Source organism: Bufo bufo, chromosome 11 (genome assembly GCF_905171765.1).
Source record: "Bufo bufo chromosome 11, aBufBuf1.1, whole genome shotgun sequence".
In the NCBI taxonomy this organism is placed as follows: domain Eukaryota; kingdom Metazoa; phylum Chordata; class Amphibia; order Anura; family Bufonidae; genus Bufo; species Bufo bufo.
Window position 1 is genome coordinate 90,515,674 of NC_053399.1, and position 22,716 is coordinate 90,538,389.

The window sequence follows — 22,716 nt, forward strand, 5'->3', positions numbered from 1 at the left end:
ATTAAATCAAGTATTGGAACTTTTGGCAGTGTGGGTAGATACCAAGTCCTGCTGGAAAATGAAATCCTGCTGGTAGATGGCTGCGCTGACTTTGGATTTGATATAACACAGTGGACCTAGACCAGCAGATGAGGCTCCCCAAACCTTCACTGACTGGAAACTTCACATTGCACCTCAAGCAACTTGGATTGTGTGCCTCTCTACTCTTCCTTCTGACTTTGGTACATTGAATTCCAAATGCAATGCAAAATTTACTTTCATATGAAAACAGACTTTTGCACCACCGAGCAACAGTTTAGTCCTTTTTCTCCTTAGCCCAGGTAAGACGCTTCTGACGTTGCCTCTGTGTCATGAGTGGCTTGACACAAGGAATTTGAAAGTTGTAGCCCATGTCATGGATATGTCTCTGTATGTGGTGGCTCTTGAAGCACTGACTCCAACCTCAGTCCACTCCATAACACTTTTTCCATCTACTTAACTTTCCAATTATATGCTTGGATACAGCACTTTGTGAACAGCCAGCTTCTATAGCAATGACATTTTGTGCCTTCCCCTCATTGTAGAGGGTGTCAATGACTGTCTTCTGAACAACTATCAAGTCAGCAGTCTTCCCTATGATTGTGTAGCCTACTAAACCATTTAAAGGCTTAGGAAAGCTTTGCAGGTGTTTAGCTGATCAGAGTATGACACCATGAGTTTACGCTGTTGAACATTTTAACAGTATTCAAATTTTCTTAGATGCTAACTTTTTAGTTTTTATTAGCTGTAAGCCATAATCTTCAACATTAAAATAAAAAAGAAGCTTGAAATAGATCACTCTGTGTGCAATGAATCTATATAGTATATGGGTTTCACTTTTTGAATTGAATTACTGAAACAATTAACTTTTCAATGATATTTAAATTTATTGGGATGCACCTGTAAGAGCATAATAAACAAAGGAAAAGAAAGGAGTGCATAGGGAGTACCACTAAGGGCTTTCAGAGAGTGTCAGCAGAATGGGGGCTCACCTGGAGAAGTTGAGGCACTCGGCTGCTCCCTGTACTGTATCGGTCTGATCACTGGCTGGGCGGTGTATGAAGGAACAGAGAAGGAAGAGTAGAGAGCGTTGTCCGTATCGGTGAAAAAGGATTAAGGTAAGTATAGTACTAGTTTGATTTATTGATGGAATGATCCGTTTCTGGGCTGTACTGGCCCCTTCCTCAGATTTCTCAGGAAATTAACTGATATTAAATCTGAGGAAGGGGCTAGTACAGCCCAGAAATGCATCATTTCACCAATAATGTTATCAAACTAATTTTATACTTACCCTAATATGTATAGCACTCTCTACTCTTTCTTCTCGGTTCTTGTGAGGGCTTTATGCTCATGTTATCAGCCCAATTTCTTCTATAGTGAGACATATACCATAAGACAGTGAGTAGGTAGAATACGATGGACTCACAAGCTTTATTTATGAGTTAGTGAGGGAAGCACACTTTCTCTATGAGTGGTAGTGAAGCGGGACTCATAAGCTTTCTTTTCGAGTGGGCAGGGAAACAGGACTTAACCACTTTCTCTATGAGTGGTGGTAAAGAAGGACTCACGGTCTTTGTGAGTGAGTAGGATGAGATCAGCTAACAGGCTTTATTTATGAGTAGTGAGGAAAGAAAGACTCACAGACTTCATCAGTGGGCAGGGGAAGCAGGACTCACAGTCTTTTGAGTGGTGGGGAAGCTTGATGCAGAGGCTTTCTGTTGGAGCATGTGGGGGAAGTAAAACTCACAGGCTTTTTATGAGTTTGTGAGGGTAATAGGACTCTTATGCTTTCTCTTTAAGTCATGGGGAAGCAAGACTCACAGGCTTTCTCTATAAATGGCGGACAAGGAAGGAGTCACAGGCTTTCTGTATGAGCGGTGGAGAAGCACAACTCACAAGCTTTCCCTGAGTTCTTGAGGGAAGCAGGACCCACAGGCTTTCTTGATGTTTGGGAGGGGAAGCAGGTCTCACAGTCTTTGTTTATGATTGGTGGGGAAGCAGGACATAGAGGCTTTCTCTTTGAGTCCATGTGGCATGAGTCAAAGAGGCTATCACTATCTGCTGAGCTGGTATATCAAAGCTGGTGTAAGTTCTAAGCCTTTTGTGTATGATACATAGTTGCCAGTAAGACATACTAAGCCTATCATGTGAAAAACAGTTTGATGTAATAATATACATTTAATTCTGTAGAAGTGTATGTAAGCTTAAAGGGAACCTGTCATCAACTTTATGCTGACCTCACTGAGGGCAGCATAAAATAGTGACAGAAATGCTGATTTCAGGGGTGTCACTCATGATCTAAAAGTAAGTTGTTGCTGAGAACCAGCATCATAATCATTGCAGCACAGACCTTGAAAAGAGTCAAATCTACCTGAAAAGAGTCCTGGTTATTCATAATATCATGCTCTCACCCCAATCTGCTGATGATTGGCAGTTCTCTCCTAGAGACAAAGAGAGAAAACTAGGTAGAACCCTGTCAGTCATCAGCAGGAGAGCAGGAATTCATGAATAACCATGACTCTTCTCAGGTGGCCATGACTCTTTTCCAGGCCCAGTCTGCAATGATTGTGATGTTGGTTCTCGGCAACCACTTACTTTTAACTTTTAAATGACAGACCGCTGAAATCAACCCACCTGTCTCTACTTTATGCTGCCGTTAGTATGGGCAGAATAAAGTTGATGACTAGTTCCCTTTAAGTGTGATACTATCTTCTATATTCTATACTGGTGTATTTAACCAGATGTAGTAGTGCTCATTTTGTTATTTTAGTTTAGAGACTTCTATGGTTTGTCAGGTGTGTTGATGGCAGTTGCATGCCATTTTATGACAAGTCTAATTAATGACAGACAATACATGGGGTAAATTAGAAATTCGGTTCTGCTATATCTCTGCCAGTAACTTTAAATCTAGATCTGAGATAAGGTCTTTTCTTAAAAATATTCACACTTTTTTCATGTATCGAAAATTTACCTGAGTATGAACATGTCTTTGGCTGCTCATTGGCCACCCTGACGATCTTCTGATGATAGCTGAAATGGTGTCTGCTGATTTTCAACCAGCATAAAACAATCTATTATGTTGTCAGTGCTCCCTCCTATATACTGTGCTGCCATGAACTGTTAGTCCCCGGAGGACACAAGTGAGGTGAAAGAATTGTAGAATTCCAGGATTTCCCTATAGAGTTATTGCCTTGTAGACATCTGAGATGATTAAAGTTGCTTGGCAGTTTCATTGTGTTTTAAATAAAGTTTCTTCAAGTTGCACTTTTTGGTACATTTTGCATTATAAATCCCAGATTACACAGAAAGTACACTAGACTGGAACAACATTCAATGGTGGAACCTCAGATCCTAGAATACAGAAAAATATGCAAACATGCAAGAGAATGCACCAAACAAATACTCGACAACCAGAATCCAATAAGGCCTGAATATAAATAGACTAGACCAGGGGTACTTAACAGGGACCAGGGGTGACAGTCGTCCAGACCTCTTCATGTCCCCCATTAAACAGTATATACATCATGAGAATGCAGATACAGTTGAATACAACAGCTCCATCCTGCACCATTCCCTGGCCAGTGCTCTCTGACCCGATAAAATAATGTCATCATGACTGCTGTGCTGGGAAGCACAAGCTCCAGGATGATTTGCTCCATTCATCTGGGGAGCAGAGGCTAGGTAAGTAGTGCTTTTTTATATTATCAAAAATGCAAGGGCATCACTATCGGGGCACTAAAGGGGCATATCTACTGTAAGGGGGCACTAAAGGGGTATATCTACTGTAAGGGGGCACTAAAGGGGTATATCTACTGTAAAGGGGCATATCTAATGTGAGGAGGCACTAAAGGGGCAAATTTTCATGAGGGGGCACTAAAGGGGTGTATCTTCTGTGAGAGGGCACTAAAGTGGTATATATTCTGTGAGGGGGCATTAAGGGGGCATATCTATTGTGAGGGAGCACTGAGGGGCATATTTGCTGAGAGGGGGCATACCCAGGTATGTGGAACTTTACAAAAAGTACTTGAGTACCCCTGGACTAGACGATCAACAACTCCACCCTAATCAACCAAGCAAAGCTATGCCATAACCAAATCCAGATTCAGATAAAAGGCAGTTGCAAAGTAATAGCCCAAAAAAATTGGTAAATAGGTGAACATGAAGCAGCAGGGAGACATTGTTGCTCTCTGGAAAAAAAAGGAATTAGGCCTCCTGCACACGACAGTATTTTTTAACGTCCCGCAAAACGTGGTTCCGTTGTACCGTGATCCGTGCCCGTTTTTTCTTCCGTGGGTCTTCCTTGATTTTTGGAGGATCCACGGACATGAAAAGAGATAAAAAAAAACTAAGTCAAGTTTGCATTGAAAATGATAGGAAAAACGGACACGGATCACGGACGTGGATGACTATCTTGTGTGCATCCGTGTATTTTCACGGACCCATTGACTTGAATGGGTCCGCGAACCGTTGACCGTGAAAAAAATAGGACAGGTTATATTTTTTTGACGGGCAGGAAAGACGGGTCACGGACGCGGGTGACAAAACGGTGCAGTAGCCGAGTTTTTAACGGACCCATTGAAAGTCAATGGGGCCGCAGAAAAACACGTTAAACGGGACAACGGCCACGGGTGCACACAACGGTCGTGTGCAGGAGGCCTTAAACTGAGCTTTTCTCCAGAAGGACTAAAACTGTCTCACTACTGGCACTTATGGGTAGCTGCTGTGTAAGTCAATTTTTGACCCAATTTTGGACCCATTAAAGCCTTAAAGCATAACTAAGGACTTCCACGAACCAGAGCTACACACCTGTAAACAGTTGTTTATGTTTTTCTCCCCTTCATCAGTACAGTGTTTTATAGATCAAAATCTCTGGTTTGGCTCCAATGTAACTTCCAAATGGGATTGTTTACTGCTGAACCAAAGGGGTTCATTATTGATTCAGTTCCTGGGCCCACCAGATGATTCTATGATACTCTGTTGGGCCAGTTTGACCCTGGACATTAGTAAACTGGTTACAATGGGTACTTTTTCTGACAAACTCTTTAAAATAACTGTGTTTTTTAGGCTGTAAATACACAGCAACCAGTCTATGTGCTTTCAGTAGAAATGGGAGTGGCAATTTTGATGATGATGGCAATATATGGTGAAAAACATTTATTTTCAATATACCACCTATAATGTACACTGAAGTATTTAATTTTTTCTGTGACAGATTCTCAGGTCATTTACATTCCTTTATACATATTTGCCTACTTCTTTGAGAATGTTTAATCTTTAGAAGACACTTGATTGACGTCCAGTCTCTAGCACTGATAGCCGGGATCTGAGAAATCTTTCTGCACTGTGATTGAGGGATGGGGGTCCCATTGTTCTGTCCATGTCAGCCCAAGCAACGTGATTGCTGAGGTGGTTTGGGAAATCATAAGAGCCCAAGGCCTTTGGGGCCTTTTAGTAATATTCTTTGTTAGACATATTACAGTACATTGGTCCACATTTAGTAATGCCTAGATTTTGGCATAAAATGTTGCCAAAAAGTTTCTTAATTAAAGGGTTGTGACCTCATTTGAAAAGGGGCGTAGCCTAAGATACAACATTTTGCACCCCATTTCTGGTTATAATTCTGTCTCAAAGTAAGCCAACTAATAGGTGGTATAGAGTTAGACGGAAGTGTCTAGCCTAGAAGCTAATTTATCTTCCATCATGAGCCGCAGTAATAAATTTGGTGCAGATCTAGGCAACCTGTCTATGCCTAAACCTTCTACAGGCTAAGTAAATCTGACCCCTTACTTTAAAAAAATAGCTAGCACTTGAACAACTATATGTATTATCTGTGACCTTAGGATAGGCCATCAATTTAAAATCAGTGGGACTCTTAGCATGTTTGTCAATCAGACATTTGAAGAGGCTGCAACACTTATATGACAGATGCAGCTTCTTCCATTGGATGATGCACAGTAAGAATATTTTTCAGTCCTAATGACAGGTTCCTTTTAAAGGTTCCAAGAACATAAGTAACAGGATGGGAGTGATGGAGCCAATAGTTTCCTCTACAAAGTAGCAGGGGTTAACAACACCCCTGCATTTCAGACTTTTCCCCTTTCTTAGGGTTAGGGTTCCAGCTGATGAGCTTTTCCTTAGTCAGCACGATGGATCATGCGCTTAAACTGCCAAACGCCTAGAAATTTCCTGAAGAACTGCACACTTGCTCTGTCTCACCAGAAACCACACCAAGCGACCGCCCTAATGGCACAGGAGTCTTAAATACTATCACTTGACCTCTGGACTCCACCCAGTTGGGTCACACCGTCACTGTGACTGACAACCTGAAAATCTGGAGTAGGGCTCCTCTCCCTTGCGTTAACCAATATGACATTGGTATTTCCTACCCACTAAATTGCTGGTTGCATAACCCGTCCCATTAAAATACACTACCCTTATCAGGATGAATCACAGAGACTACAACACATTAAGGATGGCCATACTTATTAGTGTAACGTTGATCAAAATGGATGATTTATTGTCACTGCTGTGTCATGGTCTGGTTAGCCGTGCATTCTTGTTGCCAGCGGCAATGTGTAGTTGGTAGCATGTTTTGACACTTTCCCTTTAAGTCTGGTTCCCTTCCCATTTCTGGTGTGTATGGGGTTAAGGTGTGAGCAAGGTGGAGCTGGGAGTGGAGCTCTTATAGTACTGGTGTCTGGAGCCTGAGGTCAGAGTTGACTTCAGCTTCTGGTGGAGTTGGAGTCATGCTTCCGTCCTGGACTTATCATCTTTCCAGTGTGAGGGCCACCTTGTTTGTCATCGAGGTCGTTTGTGATGTCTTCCTTATTAATCACCAAATAGGTCAAAATGTTGTGAACAATAACTGTCACTGGGATACTCAGAATATATATTTAAACCACACTGAAAGAGTAACTACACGTCCCATAAATGAAAAAATTTGTGTTCTTTATTCAAAATAATCACAATATAGACATAATCCAACAAGTATTACATATTACATATCATAAATAAGCATATAGTGAATATATCCAATTAATAACAACACCTATACTCAATAAAAATATAACTCTTTAAAGGGGTAAGAAGTCAGTGGAAATTGCGGTTGCAGGAGAGGGGAGGTACTGTAGACCTGCTGTACACTGAGCCTAATAAGGGCAAACACCCTCTGTATATCGCTCAGTATTAGGTCACTATCTCCCCTTTCCATGATTCGCATAAAGGATGGCAGAGTAAAGTACAACAAATCCTAAAAGAGTAACCAGAGACTAAGTTAAAATCATACCAGTAAGAGTCAGGATTGGTGTATGTTATCTCCTCGACGTACGTTTCGCCGTTCTGCGTCCTCAGGAGGAGTGATTTTTATGGGGCCAGATGATCGGTATTTAACATAATGTGCTGTCCAATGAACGATGTCCTTAGTGATCACATGTGATGAATGACGAGTAAAGTCTCATTACGGGTTTGTGAGCAAGGTGGAGCTGGGAGTGGAGCTCTTATAGTACTGGTGTCTGGAGCCTGAGGTCAGAGTTGACTTCAGCTTCTGGTGGAGTTGGAGTCATGCTTTCGTCCTGGACTTATCATCTTTCCAGTGTGAGGGCCACCTTGTTTGTCATCGAGGTCGTTTGCGATGTCTTCCTTATGTCTCCTCCTTATTCCCTACCTTACCTGAGTTGGTGTTTGGTGTGGATTTATGTTCAGGGTGTGGTGTCGTGTGTTGTTTTTGTTATTTGTCTGGTCAGTTGGTGTTTTACGTACGGCATGTATGCAAGTCGTACCCTGCTTGTTGTGCCTCCGGTGAGGGGGCTCCTGGCTTCCCCGGAGGGGGAACGGCTTCCCGACACCTGACCTCCGGAAGTTACAAAGCAAGGGTTAACAGCCAAACAAAAACTCAATATTTATTGCCCTGATTCTGTAGTTTACAGAAACACCCCATATGTGGTCATAAACTGCTGTATGGGCACACGGCAGGGCGCAGAAGGAAAGGCATGCCATACGGTTTTTGGAAGGCAAATTATGCTTTTTTGATACCATGTCCCATTTGAAGCCCCCCTGATGCACCCGTAGAGTAGAAACTCCAAGAAAGTGACCCCATTCTAGAAACGAAACCCCTCAAGGTATTCAAAACTGATTTTACAAACTTTGTTAACCCTTTAGGTGTTCCACAAGAATTAATGGAAAATAGAGATACAATTTCCAAATTTCACTTTTTTGGCAGATTTTCCATTTTAATATATTTTTTTTCCAGTTACAAAGCAAGGGTTAACAGCCAAACAAAACTCAATATTTATTGTCCTGATTCTGTAGTTTACAGAAACACCCCATATGTGGTCGTAAACTGCTGTACGGGCACACGGCATGGCGCAGAAGGAAAGGAATGCCATACGGTTTTTGGAAGGCAGATTTTGCTGGACTGTTTTTTTGACACCATGTCCCATTTAAAGCCCCCCCTGATGCCCCCCTAGAATAGAAACTCCAAAAAAGGGTACATATGATTTTTGGTTGCTCTATATTACACTTTTTGTGAGGCAAGGTTTCAAGAATTAACTGTTTTGGCGCAGTTTTTTTGGTTGTTATTATTTACAACATTTATCTGACAGGTTAGATCATGTGATATTTTTATATAGCAGGTTGTCACGGACACGGCGATACCTAATATGTATACTATTTTTTCATTTATGTAAGTTTTACACAATGATTTCATTTTTGATACAAAAAAAGTGTTTCCATAGTCTGAGAGCCATAGTTTTTTCAGGAGGGTATGATTTTTGCAGGATGAGATGACGGTTTGATTGGCACTATTTTGGAGTGTGTATGACTTTTTGATCACTTGCTATTACACTTTTTGTGTTGTAAGGTGACAAAAAATGGCTTTTTTTTACACAATTTTTTATTTTTTTTTACAGTGTTCACCTCAGGGGTTAGATCATGTGATATTTTTATAGAGAAGGGTATTACGGACGCAGCGATACCTAATATGTATACTTTTTTTTATTTATGTAAGTTTTACACAATAATATCATTTTTGAAACAAAAAAAAAAATCTTTTCTGTTTTTTGGGCGATTATCTTAGTTAGGGTCTCATTTTTTGCGAGATGAGATGACGGTTTGATTAGCACTATTTTGGGGTGCATATGACTTGCTATTACACTTTTTGTGATGTAAGGGGATAAAAAATGGCATTTTTTACACCGTTTTTATTTTTATTTTTTTATGGTGTTCACCTGAGGGGTTAGGTCATGTGATATTTTTATAGAGCAGGTTATTACGGACGTGGCGATACCTAATATGTATACTTTTTTAAATTTACTTAAGTTTTACACAATAACAGCTTTTTTAAAACAAAAAATGATATTTTAGTGTCTCCATATTCTGAGCCAAAGTTTTTTTTATTTTTTGGGCGATTGTCTTAGGTAGGGGCAAATTTTTTGTGGAATGAGGTGCCAGTTAGATTGGTACTATTTTGGTGGGCATATGCCTTTTTGATCGCTTACTGTTGTACTTTTTGTGATGTAAGGTGACAAATTTTTATTTTATTTAGCACAGTTATTTTTATTTTTTTACGGTGTTCATCTGAGGGGTTAGGTCATGTGATATATATTTATAGAGCCGGTCAATACGGATGCGGCGATACCTAATATGTCAACTTTTTTTTTTCCAATTTTTTTTTTTACTTTATTTGGGGGAAATTACGTTTGTTTGTTTTTTACTTGAAACTTTTAATTTTTTTGGGAGAAAACTTTATTTTTTCAAATTTTTTTTTCCACTTTATTTGTTGTCCCACTTTAATGTATAAGGGGGGCTGGATCCCACAGGCTCATCACAGGAAGGCAGCGCCGATGCCTCAGGAAGGCATCGTGCTGCCTTTCATGCCATTGGGTCCCCCCTACAGCCCCACGGGGACCCGATGGCACCGCCGCCCGCCGCAACATGTAAAAGCCGCAAACCGCAGGTCTGAATTGACCCCCCGCGCATTGACCCCGGGTGTCTGCTCAATGATTTGAGTTCCGCGGTGATCGGAAATACATAGGACGTGCAGGTACGCGGTGTGTCCTTAAGAACCGGGACATCAGGGCGTACCTGTATGCCCTATGTCCTAAACAGGTTAAATAACCCCATAATATATATATATATTTATATATATATATATAAAAGAATTTAGAAATAATATAAGAAAATAATGAATGACATAACATAAGTCAAAACTAAAATATCAAAACAGAACAACACCTTTGATAATAAAAGTGGCATGAGTTAAAAAAAAATATAATAATATAGATAAAGAATTTATATATATATATATACATATATATAAAGTGAGGATTATAAAAATAATTAATTACATGATCTGTGGTCAATTGTGCAACAAATAAAAAAAAATCACATAAATTTATTATTCAAATATACATAGGTTATTAAATTAATAAACAGTGATGCCCATCACTAATATAGATAATTATCAAGCCATGATCAAAGTTTCATCACCAAAAATAATTTAATATAATAAATTTATTAAACAATATTATGACCAACAAAACCCATATAATTCATATACTTTTGCCATAATGAATATAAAAAAGTATATGTAAACGAATAAGATAATAATAATAATAATCATAATACATATTATATGACCAAATAAATAAATAAGTTCATAATACATATAATGTACCCAAATGACCCATGTATATATATAAAAATAGACCTTTATAGCATAGTAATATATGCCCAAATCATATATAATGGATGATATTGTATATTCAAACACAGGCCTCTGTATGTAAAAAAAAACGGTGGTAAGAAAGACATGTGGGTCTGCACCGAGTAACTAAAAGAGGAAGAAAACGAAGAAAGTGATATGAACAGATAAATACAAGTAAGTCCATAATTCAAAACACAATTGTGTAGGGATAGGCACAGAGAGTCCGTTCAATGCGCAAGTCCTCATATGCATGCAACAGTAGGGCAAAGGGGCCTAGAGTCCTTTGTATAGTGATCTCAAAAGTGTCGCCAAAATTATCAAGCCGATGGTCTTATAGTATGAAACACAACCTAAAGTGCCAAGTGCTCAACGTTCCAAAATATCTCGAATATCCAATAAACCAACAAGGAAAATCTAGAAAAAACAAATAGAATTAATTATAAATGTGCAAAAGAAAAAAAAAAAAACACCAAATTACTGTGTATAAAATACCGTAAAGGTAAGTTCTTCATTCAAACCATACGGTATAAGAGAGCCCATTTTAAAAATCCACCTGGATTCAGATTTAAGTTATTGTGGAACCATACGTCCCCCCCTGATATTACCGCAAATAAGATCCAACCCCACAATCCTCAGACCACTATACTTACCACCATGATATTCCAGGAAATTGTAAGCAACTGACATCAAGGGTTTGTCCTTCATAGATTTGTCCCGAGAGGCCAGTCCAATGTTGAAAAGATGTTGTTGTATCCTCTTACGTAACACTTACTCTTGTGTAGTTTGTCCAATAAAAAACTTCCCACAGGGACACAGTAAAGCATAAACCACATTTTTGGAGTGACAATTCACATAGTGCTTCAACACAATTTTCTTTTGGTTGCCAGGATTGGTGAAGGTATCTGAGCATAACATGAATTGGCATATGTTGCAATTGCCACAAGGGTATGTGCCTTTTAGTCTCACACCTCCCTCAGTTACACCAGTCAGACGCTGAAAGTGACTACGCACCAATCTGTCCTTGAAATTCGGTGCCCTACAGGCATCAATTTTTAGTTTGGCATCAATGTATCGGGTTAGTCTCTGATCCGAGGTAAGTAAGAACCAATGTGTGCCCAGGATTTTATACAGATCAGTCCACTTATTGTTATATCGGGTGATGGGACGTACTTTGTTATCACTGATCCTTGGCTGTGGCCAAAACAAATCAAAACGATTTGACTCCTTAGCAAAACAATATGCCTGTGAAATAACTTTTTTAGGGTATCATCTCTTCCAAAAACATAATGATAATTTGGTGGAAGCTTCTTTAAAATCCATCGTCGATGTAAAATTTCGACTGAGTCTCAGAAATTAGCCTTATGGTATTCCCTTTCTGAGATGAGTTGGATGAAAACTCTGGTAATGGAGTAAACTATTAGTAGAAGTGTTCTTGCGGAACAAAGATGTTACAATATGGGCACCATCTATCCGAATCTTCAAATCCAAAAATTCAACCTCCGTCTCAGAGATGTTGTGTTAGAAAAATATTAAGTCGATTCTGGTTCAGTAGACCAATAAACTGTTCACATGTCTCCTAACAAAACCAAACAAGAACATGTTCCCGAAACAGATCCAATGGGTACACCTGTGCCACCTCCCACCAACCCAAAAAAAGGTTGGCACAAGGTTCGAGTGAACACCTATACGGGATAAAGTAGTCGACTTCACAAATCAATTCAGATGTGCCCAGTTAAAAAAAACTATACCATGCGTTATAAGTTTTTATTTTTTTGATGGGAGTCTCTTGGATACACTGATGCTTCCATCAAAACTAAGCTTTATGTGGGTATTGTGGTTTATTTATTGTGCATTGTATGATAGTATCATTTTGTCATGCTTAACCTACAATAAAATACAGTGTTACACCAACCCACGCTGTGTATGACCTGCAACCCATTCTTAATAACTTGTTGATGAAGCAAGAACAGCAATTGGTTAGGATTAGTGATGTGTCTGAAAGCTATTCTCATAATCTGTGGGAATTCCACAGGTTGATTCATCAGTAATGAGATATTAATGATGTAGAAAAATGTCAACCATGTTGGTAAATAAAATTCATGTACTCAATAAAAATCTATGGGCAAGTAAGCAAACCTTCAGAATTTGCTTGGTGTTTCCAAACCATATATCTTCCATCAATAATTTGATTTCGGATTTCTGTTTGATTTCTTAGAAAGTCTAATTTTGATGGTGTCTTTGACATCCTTGTTTCTAATGCTGTAAATGATGGGATTCAACATTGGAGTCACCGCTGTATATAGAATGGACATGATCTTGCCTATCTCAGGAGAGTAGGCAGAACGAGGTTTCAGGTACATGAAGATGATAGTCCCATAGTACAGAGACACAACAGTGAGGTGTGAAGCACAGGTGGAGAAAGCTTTCTCTCTCCCTTTTGAAGAACGGATCTTTAAGATGGTGAAGATGATTTGGATATATGAAATTAACGTCAAAAAGAAAGCATATATGATAATGAGCATTGCCGCAACGTACATAAGTATTTCATTGGTACGGGTATCTTGGCAGGAGAGGGTAAAAAAAGGAGGCATTTCACAGAAGAAATGGTTAACATGATGAGATTTGCAAAAGGGTAGTTGGAAAGTTAGGGGTGTATGAATGCTGGCACTTCCAAAGCCCACACTCCATGACATGGAAGCTAAGCAAGCACACATCCTCTTGTTAATAATTGTTTGGTAGTGCAGTGGTCTACAAATGGCTGCAAATCGATCATAGGCCATCGTGGCAAGAATGATACACTCTGCTGCTCCGAAAGCCATGTGGAAATACATTTGAAGTGCACATCCCACCAGAGAAATACTTCTGTCTTTAGATAGAGTATTTATTAAAATTTTTGGCTCAATTGTGGATGACAAGCAGATGTCTATTATGGAGAGATTAGTCAAGAAGAAGTACATGGGAGTGTGCAGTGTTGAGTTGGTCCTCACCATGATGATCAGTAGAACATTTGCAGACAATGTTATAATATACATTATTAAAAACATAATAAAGCACATGACCTGAAGATATGGGACATTGGACAGTCCTAGGAGGATGAATCCTTCTGGAGATGTTTGATTTGAGTCTTCCATTAGATGTACTTTAGCTGGTGAATGTAGCTAAGAAATAAAATAATTAAAGGGTCCCATTGTTTATTTTTTATATATTCTTACTGAAGAGCACTGGTCGGAGTAGTCTGCCTACATGACCATTGTTCTGGTCTTAAACCTTTCGAGGAACACCTCATAGGAACAAGACATCCTGGTGTGACCATTCTCTACACAGCCTGATTTTAATGTAATACTTATCCGCCTTTAATTTTATATAATAAATGCTGATGTATAAAGGCATAATGCTTATGTTATCAGCGCATATTTTTTATAAAATATTCACAAATATATTGAAAGGGCCCATTTACATGAATCAATTCACAGGACAATCATTGGGAATGAACAAATTGTTTCATGATCATTTTCAGCTTGTAAAGCTTATTTTACATGCTGCAATCATTTCCTCTGTATGAAGTAGTAAGTGATCGTTGCTACGGTCATTCATTCCCATACAATTTATAACTTTTTAGCAGCACATCCCAGATTACACAGGACAATGTGCTGCCAACCACCAATGATTTTATGTTCTACATAAAAAATTGGTAACTTGACTAATTACCTTTTTTTCTTGATTGTCAGGTAATCAGGAGCACATTCATAGGAACCCGATGGCAGGAAAGGCATCTTAAAGCCTTCCTTAGGCATAGTGGCTGCCTTCCATGACAGCCCGTTAGATCCAGCCCCCTGGATCTCACAGGCAAGCAGGCTGTAAGTGTATTACACTGGTAATACACTTATAGCCAATGCATTACAATACAGAAGTATTGTAATGCATTGTAAAGGGGATCAGACCCCCAAAAGTTGAGCTCTTAGAGTGGGGCAAAAAATAAAGTGAAAAAAGAAGTTAAGAAAATAGTTTTTCAAAAAAATTCAAAGTTTCAAGAAAAAAAAATGTCCTTTTCCCTAAATAAAGTGACAAAAATGTAAAAAAATTGTGAAAAAAAGAAAAGTAGACATATTAGGTATCACCATGTCCGTTTTTTTGTCACCTTACATCACTAAAAGTGCAACACCAAGCGATCAAAAAGGCGTATTCCCCCAAATATAGTACCAATTTAACCGTCACCTCTTCACACAAAAAAATTAATTCCTACCTAAGAACATCGCCCAAAAAATATAAAAACTTTGGCTCTCAGACTATACAGAACTAAAACATGATTTTTTTTGTTTCAAAAATGCTTTCATTGCGTTAAATGTAAAACAAATAAAAAAGTATACATATTAGGTATCGCCGCATCTGTAACAACCTGCTCTATAAAAATATCACATGAACTAACCCCTGAGTTGAACACCGTAAATGAAATAAAAACAGTGTAAAAAAAGCAATTTTTTTTTTGTCACCTTACATCACATAAAGTGTAATAGCAAGCGATCAAAAAGTCATATGAACCCCAAAATAGTGCCAATCAAACAGGTATCTCATTCCGTAAAAATGTTACCCTACCAAAGACAATCTCCAAAAAAATATAAAAATATGGCTCTCAGACTATGGAGACACTAAAACATGATTTTTTTTGTTTCAAAAATATTATTGTGTAAAACTTAAATAAATTTAAAAAAGTGTATATATATTAGGTATTACCACGTCCGTAATGACCTTCTCTATAAAAATATCACATTACCTAACGCCTCAGGTGCACAGAGTTAAAAAAATATATAAATACACTGCGTGCAGAATTATTAGGCAAATGAGTATTTTGACCACATCATCCTCTTTATGCATGTTGTCTTACTCCAAGCTGTATAGGCTGGAAAGCCTACTACCAATTAAGCATATTAGGTGATGTGCATCTCTGTAATGAGAAGGGGTGTGGTCTAATGACATTAACACCCTATATTAGGTGTGCATAATTATTAGGCAACTTCCTTTCCTTTGGCAAAATGGGTCAAAAGAAGGACTTGACAGGCTCAGAAAAGTCAAAAATAGTGAGATATCTTGCAGAGGGATACAGCACTCTTAAAATTGCAAAGCTTCTGAAGCGTGATCATCGAACAATCAAGCGTTTCATTCAAAATAGTCAACAGGATCGCAAGAAGCGTGTGGAAAAACCAAGGAGCAAAATAACTGCCCATGAACTGAGAAAAGTCAAGCGTGCAGCTGCCAAGATGCCACTTGCCACCAGTTTGGCCATATTTCAGAGCTGCAACATCACTGGAGTGCCCAAAAGCACAAGGTGTGCAATACTCAGAGACATGGCCAAGGTAAGAAAGGCTGAAAGACGACCACCACTGAACAAGACACACAAGCTGAAACGTCAAGACTGGGCCAAGAAATATCTCAAGACTGATTTTTCTAAGGTTTTATGGACTGATGAAATGAGAGTGAGTCTTGATGGGCCAGATGGATGGGCCCGTGGCTGGATTGGTAAAGGGCAGAGAGCTCCAGTCCGACTCAGACGCCAGCAAGGTGGAGGTGGAGTACTAGTTTGGGCTGGTATCATCAAAGATGAGCTTGTGGGGCCTTTTCGGGTTGAGGATGGAGTCAAGCTCAACTCCCAGTCCTACTGCCAGTTTCTGGAAGACACCTTCTTCAAGCCGTGGTACAGGAAGAAGTCTGCATCCTTCAAGAAAAACATGATTTTCATGCAGGACAATGCTCCATCACACGCGTCCAAGTACTCCACAGCGTGGCTGGCAAGAAAGGGTATAAAAGAAGAAAATCTAATGACATGGCCTCCTTGTTCACCTGATCTGAACCCCATTGAAAACCTGTGGTCCATCATCAAATGTGAGATTTACAAGGAGGGAAAACAGTACACCTCTCTGAACAGTGTCTGGGAGGCTGTGGTTGCTGCTGCACGCAATGTTGATGGTGAACAGATCAAAACACTGACAGAATCCATGGATGGCAGGCTTTTGAGTGTCCTTGCAAAGAAAGGTGGCTATATTGGTCACTGATTTGTTTTTGTTTTGTTTTTGAATGTCAGAAATGTATATTTGTGAATGTTGAGATGTTATATTGGTTTCACTGGTAAAAATAAATAATTGAAATGGGTATATATTTGATTTTTGTTGAGTTGCCTAATAATTATGCACAGTAATAGTCACCTGCACACACAGATATCCCCCTAAAATAGCTAAAACTAAAAACAAACTAAAAACTACTTCCAAAAATATTCAGCTTTGATATTAATGAGTTTTTTGGGTTCATTGAGAACATGGTTGTTGTTCAATAATAAAATTAATCCTCAAAAATACAACTTGCCTAATAATTCTGCACTCCCTGTAGTGTCAAAAAAGCCATTTTTGGTCACCTTACATCACAAAAAGTGTAATACCAAGCGATCAAAAAGTCATACGCATCACAAAATCATACCAATCAAACCGTCATTTCATCCCGCAAAAAATGAGACCCTACCTAAGAAAATAGCCCATAAATTAAAAAAAACTATGGCTCTCAGAATATGGAGACATTAAAACATTATTTGTTGGGGTTTAAAAATGCTGTTGTGTAAAACTTAAATAAATAAAAAAAGTATACATATTAGGTGTTGCCGCAACCTGCTGTATAAAAATATCACATGAACTAACCTCTCAGGTGAACATTGTAAAAAATAAACAATAAAGTGTGTCAAAAAAGCCATTTTTTCTCACCTTACATCACAAAAAGTGTAAAAGCAAGCGATCAAAAATTCATATGCACCCAAAAATAGTACCAATCAAACCGTCGTCTCATACCGAAAAAAATGAGCCCCTCCATAAGAACAAAAAATAAAAAAACTATTGCTTTTAGAATATGGAGACACTAAAAAATCTTTTTTTTCGTGTCCGTAACAACCTGTGCTATAAAAATACCACATGATCAAACCTGTCAGATGAACATTGTAATTAACAAAAAATAAAAACGGTGCCAAAACAGCTATTTTTTGTTACCTTGCTTCACAAAAAGTGTAATATAAAGCAACCAAAAATCATATGTACCCTAAAATAGTACCAACAAAACTATCACCTTATCCTGTAGTTTCCAAAATGGGGTCATTTTTTTGGCGTTTCTACTCTAGGGGAGCATCGGGGGTCTTCAAATGTGACATGGCAACTTAAAATTAGCCCAGTGAAATCTGTCTTCCAAAAACCATATGGCGTTCCTTTCCTTCTGCACCCTGGCATGTGCCCTTACAGCAGTTTACAACCATATATGGGGTGTTTTTATAAACGACAGAATCAGGGCAATACATATTAACTTTTGTTTGGCTGTTAAACCTTGCTTTCTTACTGGAAAAAATGGATTAAAATGGAAATCTACCAAAAAGTGAAATTCTGAAATTTCATCTACATTTTTGTTTCATTCTTGTGGAACACCTAAAGGGTTAAGAAAGTTGGAAAATCAGTTTTAAATACCTTAAGGGTTGTAGTTTCTAAAATGGGCCATTTATGGGCGGTTTCTATTATGTAAGCCTCACAAAGTGACTTCAGACCTGAACCGGTCCTTAAAAAGTGGGTTTTGGAACTTTTCTGAATAATTTCAACATTTTCTTCTAAACTTCTAAGCTTTCTAACGTCCAAAAAAAGAAAATGTCATGTACAAAATGATCCAAACATGAAGTAGACATATGGGAAATGTAATAACTATTTTTATGAGGTATTACTATCTTTTTTAAAAGCAGAGAAATAGAACTTTAGAAAATTGCAAATTTTTCAAAATGTTTGGTAAATTTGGTATTTTTTTTATAAATAAAAATGAAATATTTTGACTCAAATTTACCACTATCATGAAGTGCAATATGTGACAAGAAAACAAGCTCAGAATGGCTTGGATAAGTCAAAGCGTTTTAAAGTTATGACCACAATAATTGACACATGTCAGATTTGCAAAAAATGGCCTGGTTAAGGTTAAAAATGGCAGAGTCCTGAAGGGGTTAAGCATGCTCAGAAATCACAATGGTGCTGGTGGCAGATCGCAATGTGTAATAGCGATTGGCTGCCAGCACACCGCTGCCCTGCATAAGGACGAGTGATGGCATAGCGATATATAGTTAAGACTAAAGGTGTATCTAAGTGTACTTTCACACTAGCGTTTTTCTTTTCCGGCGCTGAGTTCCGTCCTAGGGGCTCAAATCCGGAAAAGAACTGATCAGTTTTATCCCCATGCATTCTGAATGGAGAGCAATCCGTTCAGGATGCATCAGGATGTCTTCAGTTCAGTCTTTTTGACTGATCAGGCTTTTCAGAAAACCGTAGCATGTTGTATTTTTACCTCCGGCCAAAAATCCTGAACACTTTGACTGAACGTCGGATCCGGTCTTTTTCCCATTGACTTGCATTAACGCCGGATCCGACGCCGTGTGTTCAGTCAAACCGGATCCGGCTTTTGCATGTAAAACCCGAAAAATGTGAAAAAAATAATTAAAGTCCATAAATGGCGGATCCGTTTTTTCCAATGCATTTTTTCATTGTGATCAAAATCCTGATCAGGATTCAAATGTAATCCGTTTTCACACGTTTTTCCGGATCCGGCGGGCAGTTCCGGTGTCGGAATTGAACGCCGGATTTAAACAACGCTAGTGTGAAAGTAGCCTAAGCTTATGTGTGATACTTTCTTCTAGACCAGTGTATTTAATCACATGTATCAGTGCTGATTTAATTATTTAGAAGTTTGGGCTACATCATGTTCATAGTGATAACTTTCTTAGTTCAAGTATTTTGAGCTTTTTTTCTCAGCTATGTTGATGGCAGTTTTATGCTATCTGATGACAAGTATGAATAATGACAGAGAATACAGTGGAGGTAAATAAGAAATTCAGTTCTCCAATATATCTGCGAGTAACAGCAAATCTAAACCTGAGCAAAAGTCTTTTCTCAAAAATGTTTTTTTTTTTATCTATCAAAACTTTACCTGAGGATGAATATGTCTTTAGTTGCTTATTGTAAATGCCTGAAGATCTTCTAATGATGGCTGAAATGATGTCTGTTCATTTTCGACCAGCTTAGAGCAAACTGCTATGTTATCAGTGCTCCCTCCTATATACTGTGCTGCCATGAACTGTTAGTCCCTGGAGGGCACAAGTGAAGTGAAAGAAGTTGTAAAGTTCCAGGATTTCCCTATTGAATTATTGCTCTGTAGGCATCTGAGATGATTGAAGTAGCTGGAAAGTTTCACTGTGTTTTGAATAAAGTTTCTTCAAGTTGCACTTTGTTGTACATTTTGTATTATTTATTATATTTAACATGTTTTTTTTTTTTTTTTACTACATTTATTGTTGATTTGTATTAATACTGTGCTATGGATTATGTTGCTGCTGGGGGTTAAAATATTGACTGTGTTTATAAAATATTTTACTTTTTAAAGGCTTGTTTTTTGTTTCATTTTTTGTAAAACTTTTTTTGTTGAATATTGGTTCTCCTTTCTCAGAAAACAAAACACAAAAGCAAACTTACTGGAAGGAGGAGATCATCCATTAACGGAGTAAATTGCAGATGCATGACATATTGGTAGACAGCAGATGGATAACAGTGGACAAAAGAAGAGCAATATTGAAATTACTCTATCTGAATTTAAGTCAGCAAATCAGCCACACCAATGCAACAGCACAGCAAGAAAAGTCTTGGAAATACAAATCCAGATTACACAGAAACCACACTGGACTAGAACAAGATACAATCAGGGAACTACAGATCCGAGAAATCGGAAAAAAAGTGCAAGCAATCTGAAAGGGAAGGCACCTAACAGACACTATACGCCACAACCAGAATAGAATAAGGCCTGAATATTATAGGAAGACTAGACGATCAATAAGTCCGCCCCAATCAACCAGGCAAAGATATGCGATAACTAAATCCAGTTTCAGATGTAAGGCAGTAGCATGGTAAATGCCCAAAAATAATTAGTAATTAGGTGAATATGAAGCAGCAGGAAGATCTTTTTTGCTCATATCAGCTCTATTAACCCTTTCAGGGCCAAGCCATTTTTCATTTTAAGGACCAGACCATTTTTAGCAAATCTGACATGTATTACTTTATTTGTTAATAAATTTAAACCGCTTATACTTATCCAAGCCATTCTGAGATTGTTTTCTCGACACATATTGTACTTCATGACAGTGGTAAAATTGAGTCAAAAAATTTCATTTTTATTTATAAATCAATTTCTCTGCGTTTATAATAGATAGTAATAACTTCAAAAATAGTTATTACTTTACATTTCCAATATGTCTACTTCATGTTTGGATAGTTTTTGTGAATGCCATTTTATTTTTTGGGGACATTAGAAGGCTTAAAAGTTTAGAAGCAAATCATTAAAATTTTTCAGAAAATTTCCAAATCCCACTTTTTAAGGACCAGTTCAGGTCTGAAGTCACTTTGTGTGGCTTACATAATAGAAACCACCCAAAAAACTTTGTTTTAGAAACTACACGCCTCAAGGTATTCAAAACCGATTTTGCAAACTTTGTTAATCCTTTAGGTGTTCCACAAGAATTAATGGAATATGGAGATGAAATTTCAGAATTTCACTTTTTTGGCAGATTTTCCATTTTAATAAATTTGTTTACGCTTTTAAGGGTTAACAGCCAAACAACACTCAATATTTATTGCTCTGATTCTTTAGTTTACAGAAACACCCCATATGTGGTCGTAAACTGTTGTACGGGCACACGGCAGGGCACAGAATGAAATGAACGCCATATGGTTTTTGGAAGGCAGATTTCACAGTGATAATTTTAAGCTGCCATGTCACATTTGAAAAACCCCTGATGCACCCCTAGAGTAGAAACTCCATAAATGTGACCCCATTTTGGAAAATACACCCCTCAAGGTATTCAAAACTGATTTTACAAACTTTGGTAACGCTTTAGGTGTTCCACAAGAATTAAAGGACAAAGGAGATGAAATTTCAGAATTTCACTTTTTTGGCAGATTTTCCATTTAAATCAATATTTTCCAGTAATAAAGCAAGGGTTAACAGCCAAACAAAACTCAATATTTATTGCTGTAGTTTATAGAAACACCCGATATGTGGTTGTAAACTGCTGTACTGGCACACGGCAGGGCGCAGAAGAAAAGGAAAGCCATATAGTTTTTGGAAGGCAGATTTCACTGGGCTAATTTTAAGCTGCCATGTCACATTTGAAGACCTCCTTATGCACCCTTAGACTAGAAACTCCAAAAAAAACAACATTTTGGAAACGGTCAAGGTGGCAGTTTTTTTGGTATTATTTTAGGGTACATATGATTTTTGGTTGCTCTATATTGCACTTTTTGTAAGGCAAGGTAACAAAAATAGCTGTTTCTGCACAGTTTTTATTTTTTATTATTTACAATGTTCGTCTGACAGGTTAGATCACTAGGTATTTTTATAGAGCAGGTTGTTACGGACGCGACAGTACCAAATATGGCTACTTTATTTGGTTGTTTCAGATTCACATAATGAAGCATGTTTTTTTATGTCTCCAGATTCTAAAAGCCAAAGTTTTTTAAATTTTTGGGCGACTGTATTATGTAGTGGCTCATTTTTTTCGGTATGAGATGACGGTTTGATTGGAACTATTTTAGGGTGTATATGACTTTTTGATCGCTTGGTATTACACTTTTTGTGATGTAAGGTTACAAAAAATGGCTTTTTTGACACTTTTTATTTTTTATTTTTTACAGTGTTTTCATGACGGGTTCGGTCATGTTATATTCTTATACAGCAGGTTCTTACAGATGCGGCGATACCTAATATGTATCCTTTTTTATTTAAGTTTTACACAGTAACAGCATTTTTGAATAAAAAAAATTATGTTTTAATGTCTCTATATTCTGAGAGCCATAGTTTTTTTTATTTTTTGAGGAACTGTCTCAGGTAGGATCTCATTTTTTGCGGGATGAGATGACACTGTTTGAGTGGCACTATTTTGGGGCTTATATGAC

The 22,716-nt window shown here is 38.0% G+C and overlaps 1 protein-coding gene across 1 annotated transcript; it reads right to left on the reverse strand.

The window, feature by feature from the left end:
• Positions 1–12,897: 12,897 nt before the first annotated feature.
• Positions 12,898–13,851, reverse strand: LOC120981537 (olfactory receptor 1009-like). Its single transcript, XM_040411072.1, has one exon. It carries the CDS (start codon positions 13,849–13,851, stop codon positions 12,898–12,900), a length of 954 nt encoding a protein of 317 aa, XP_040267006.1.
• Between the last annotated feature and the right edge of the window lie 8,865 nt (positions 13,852–22,716).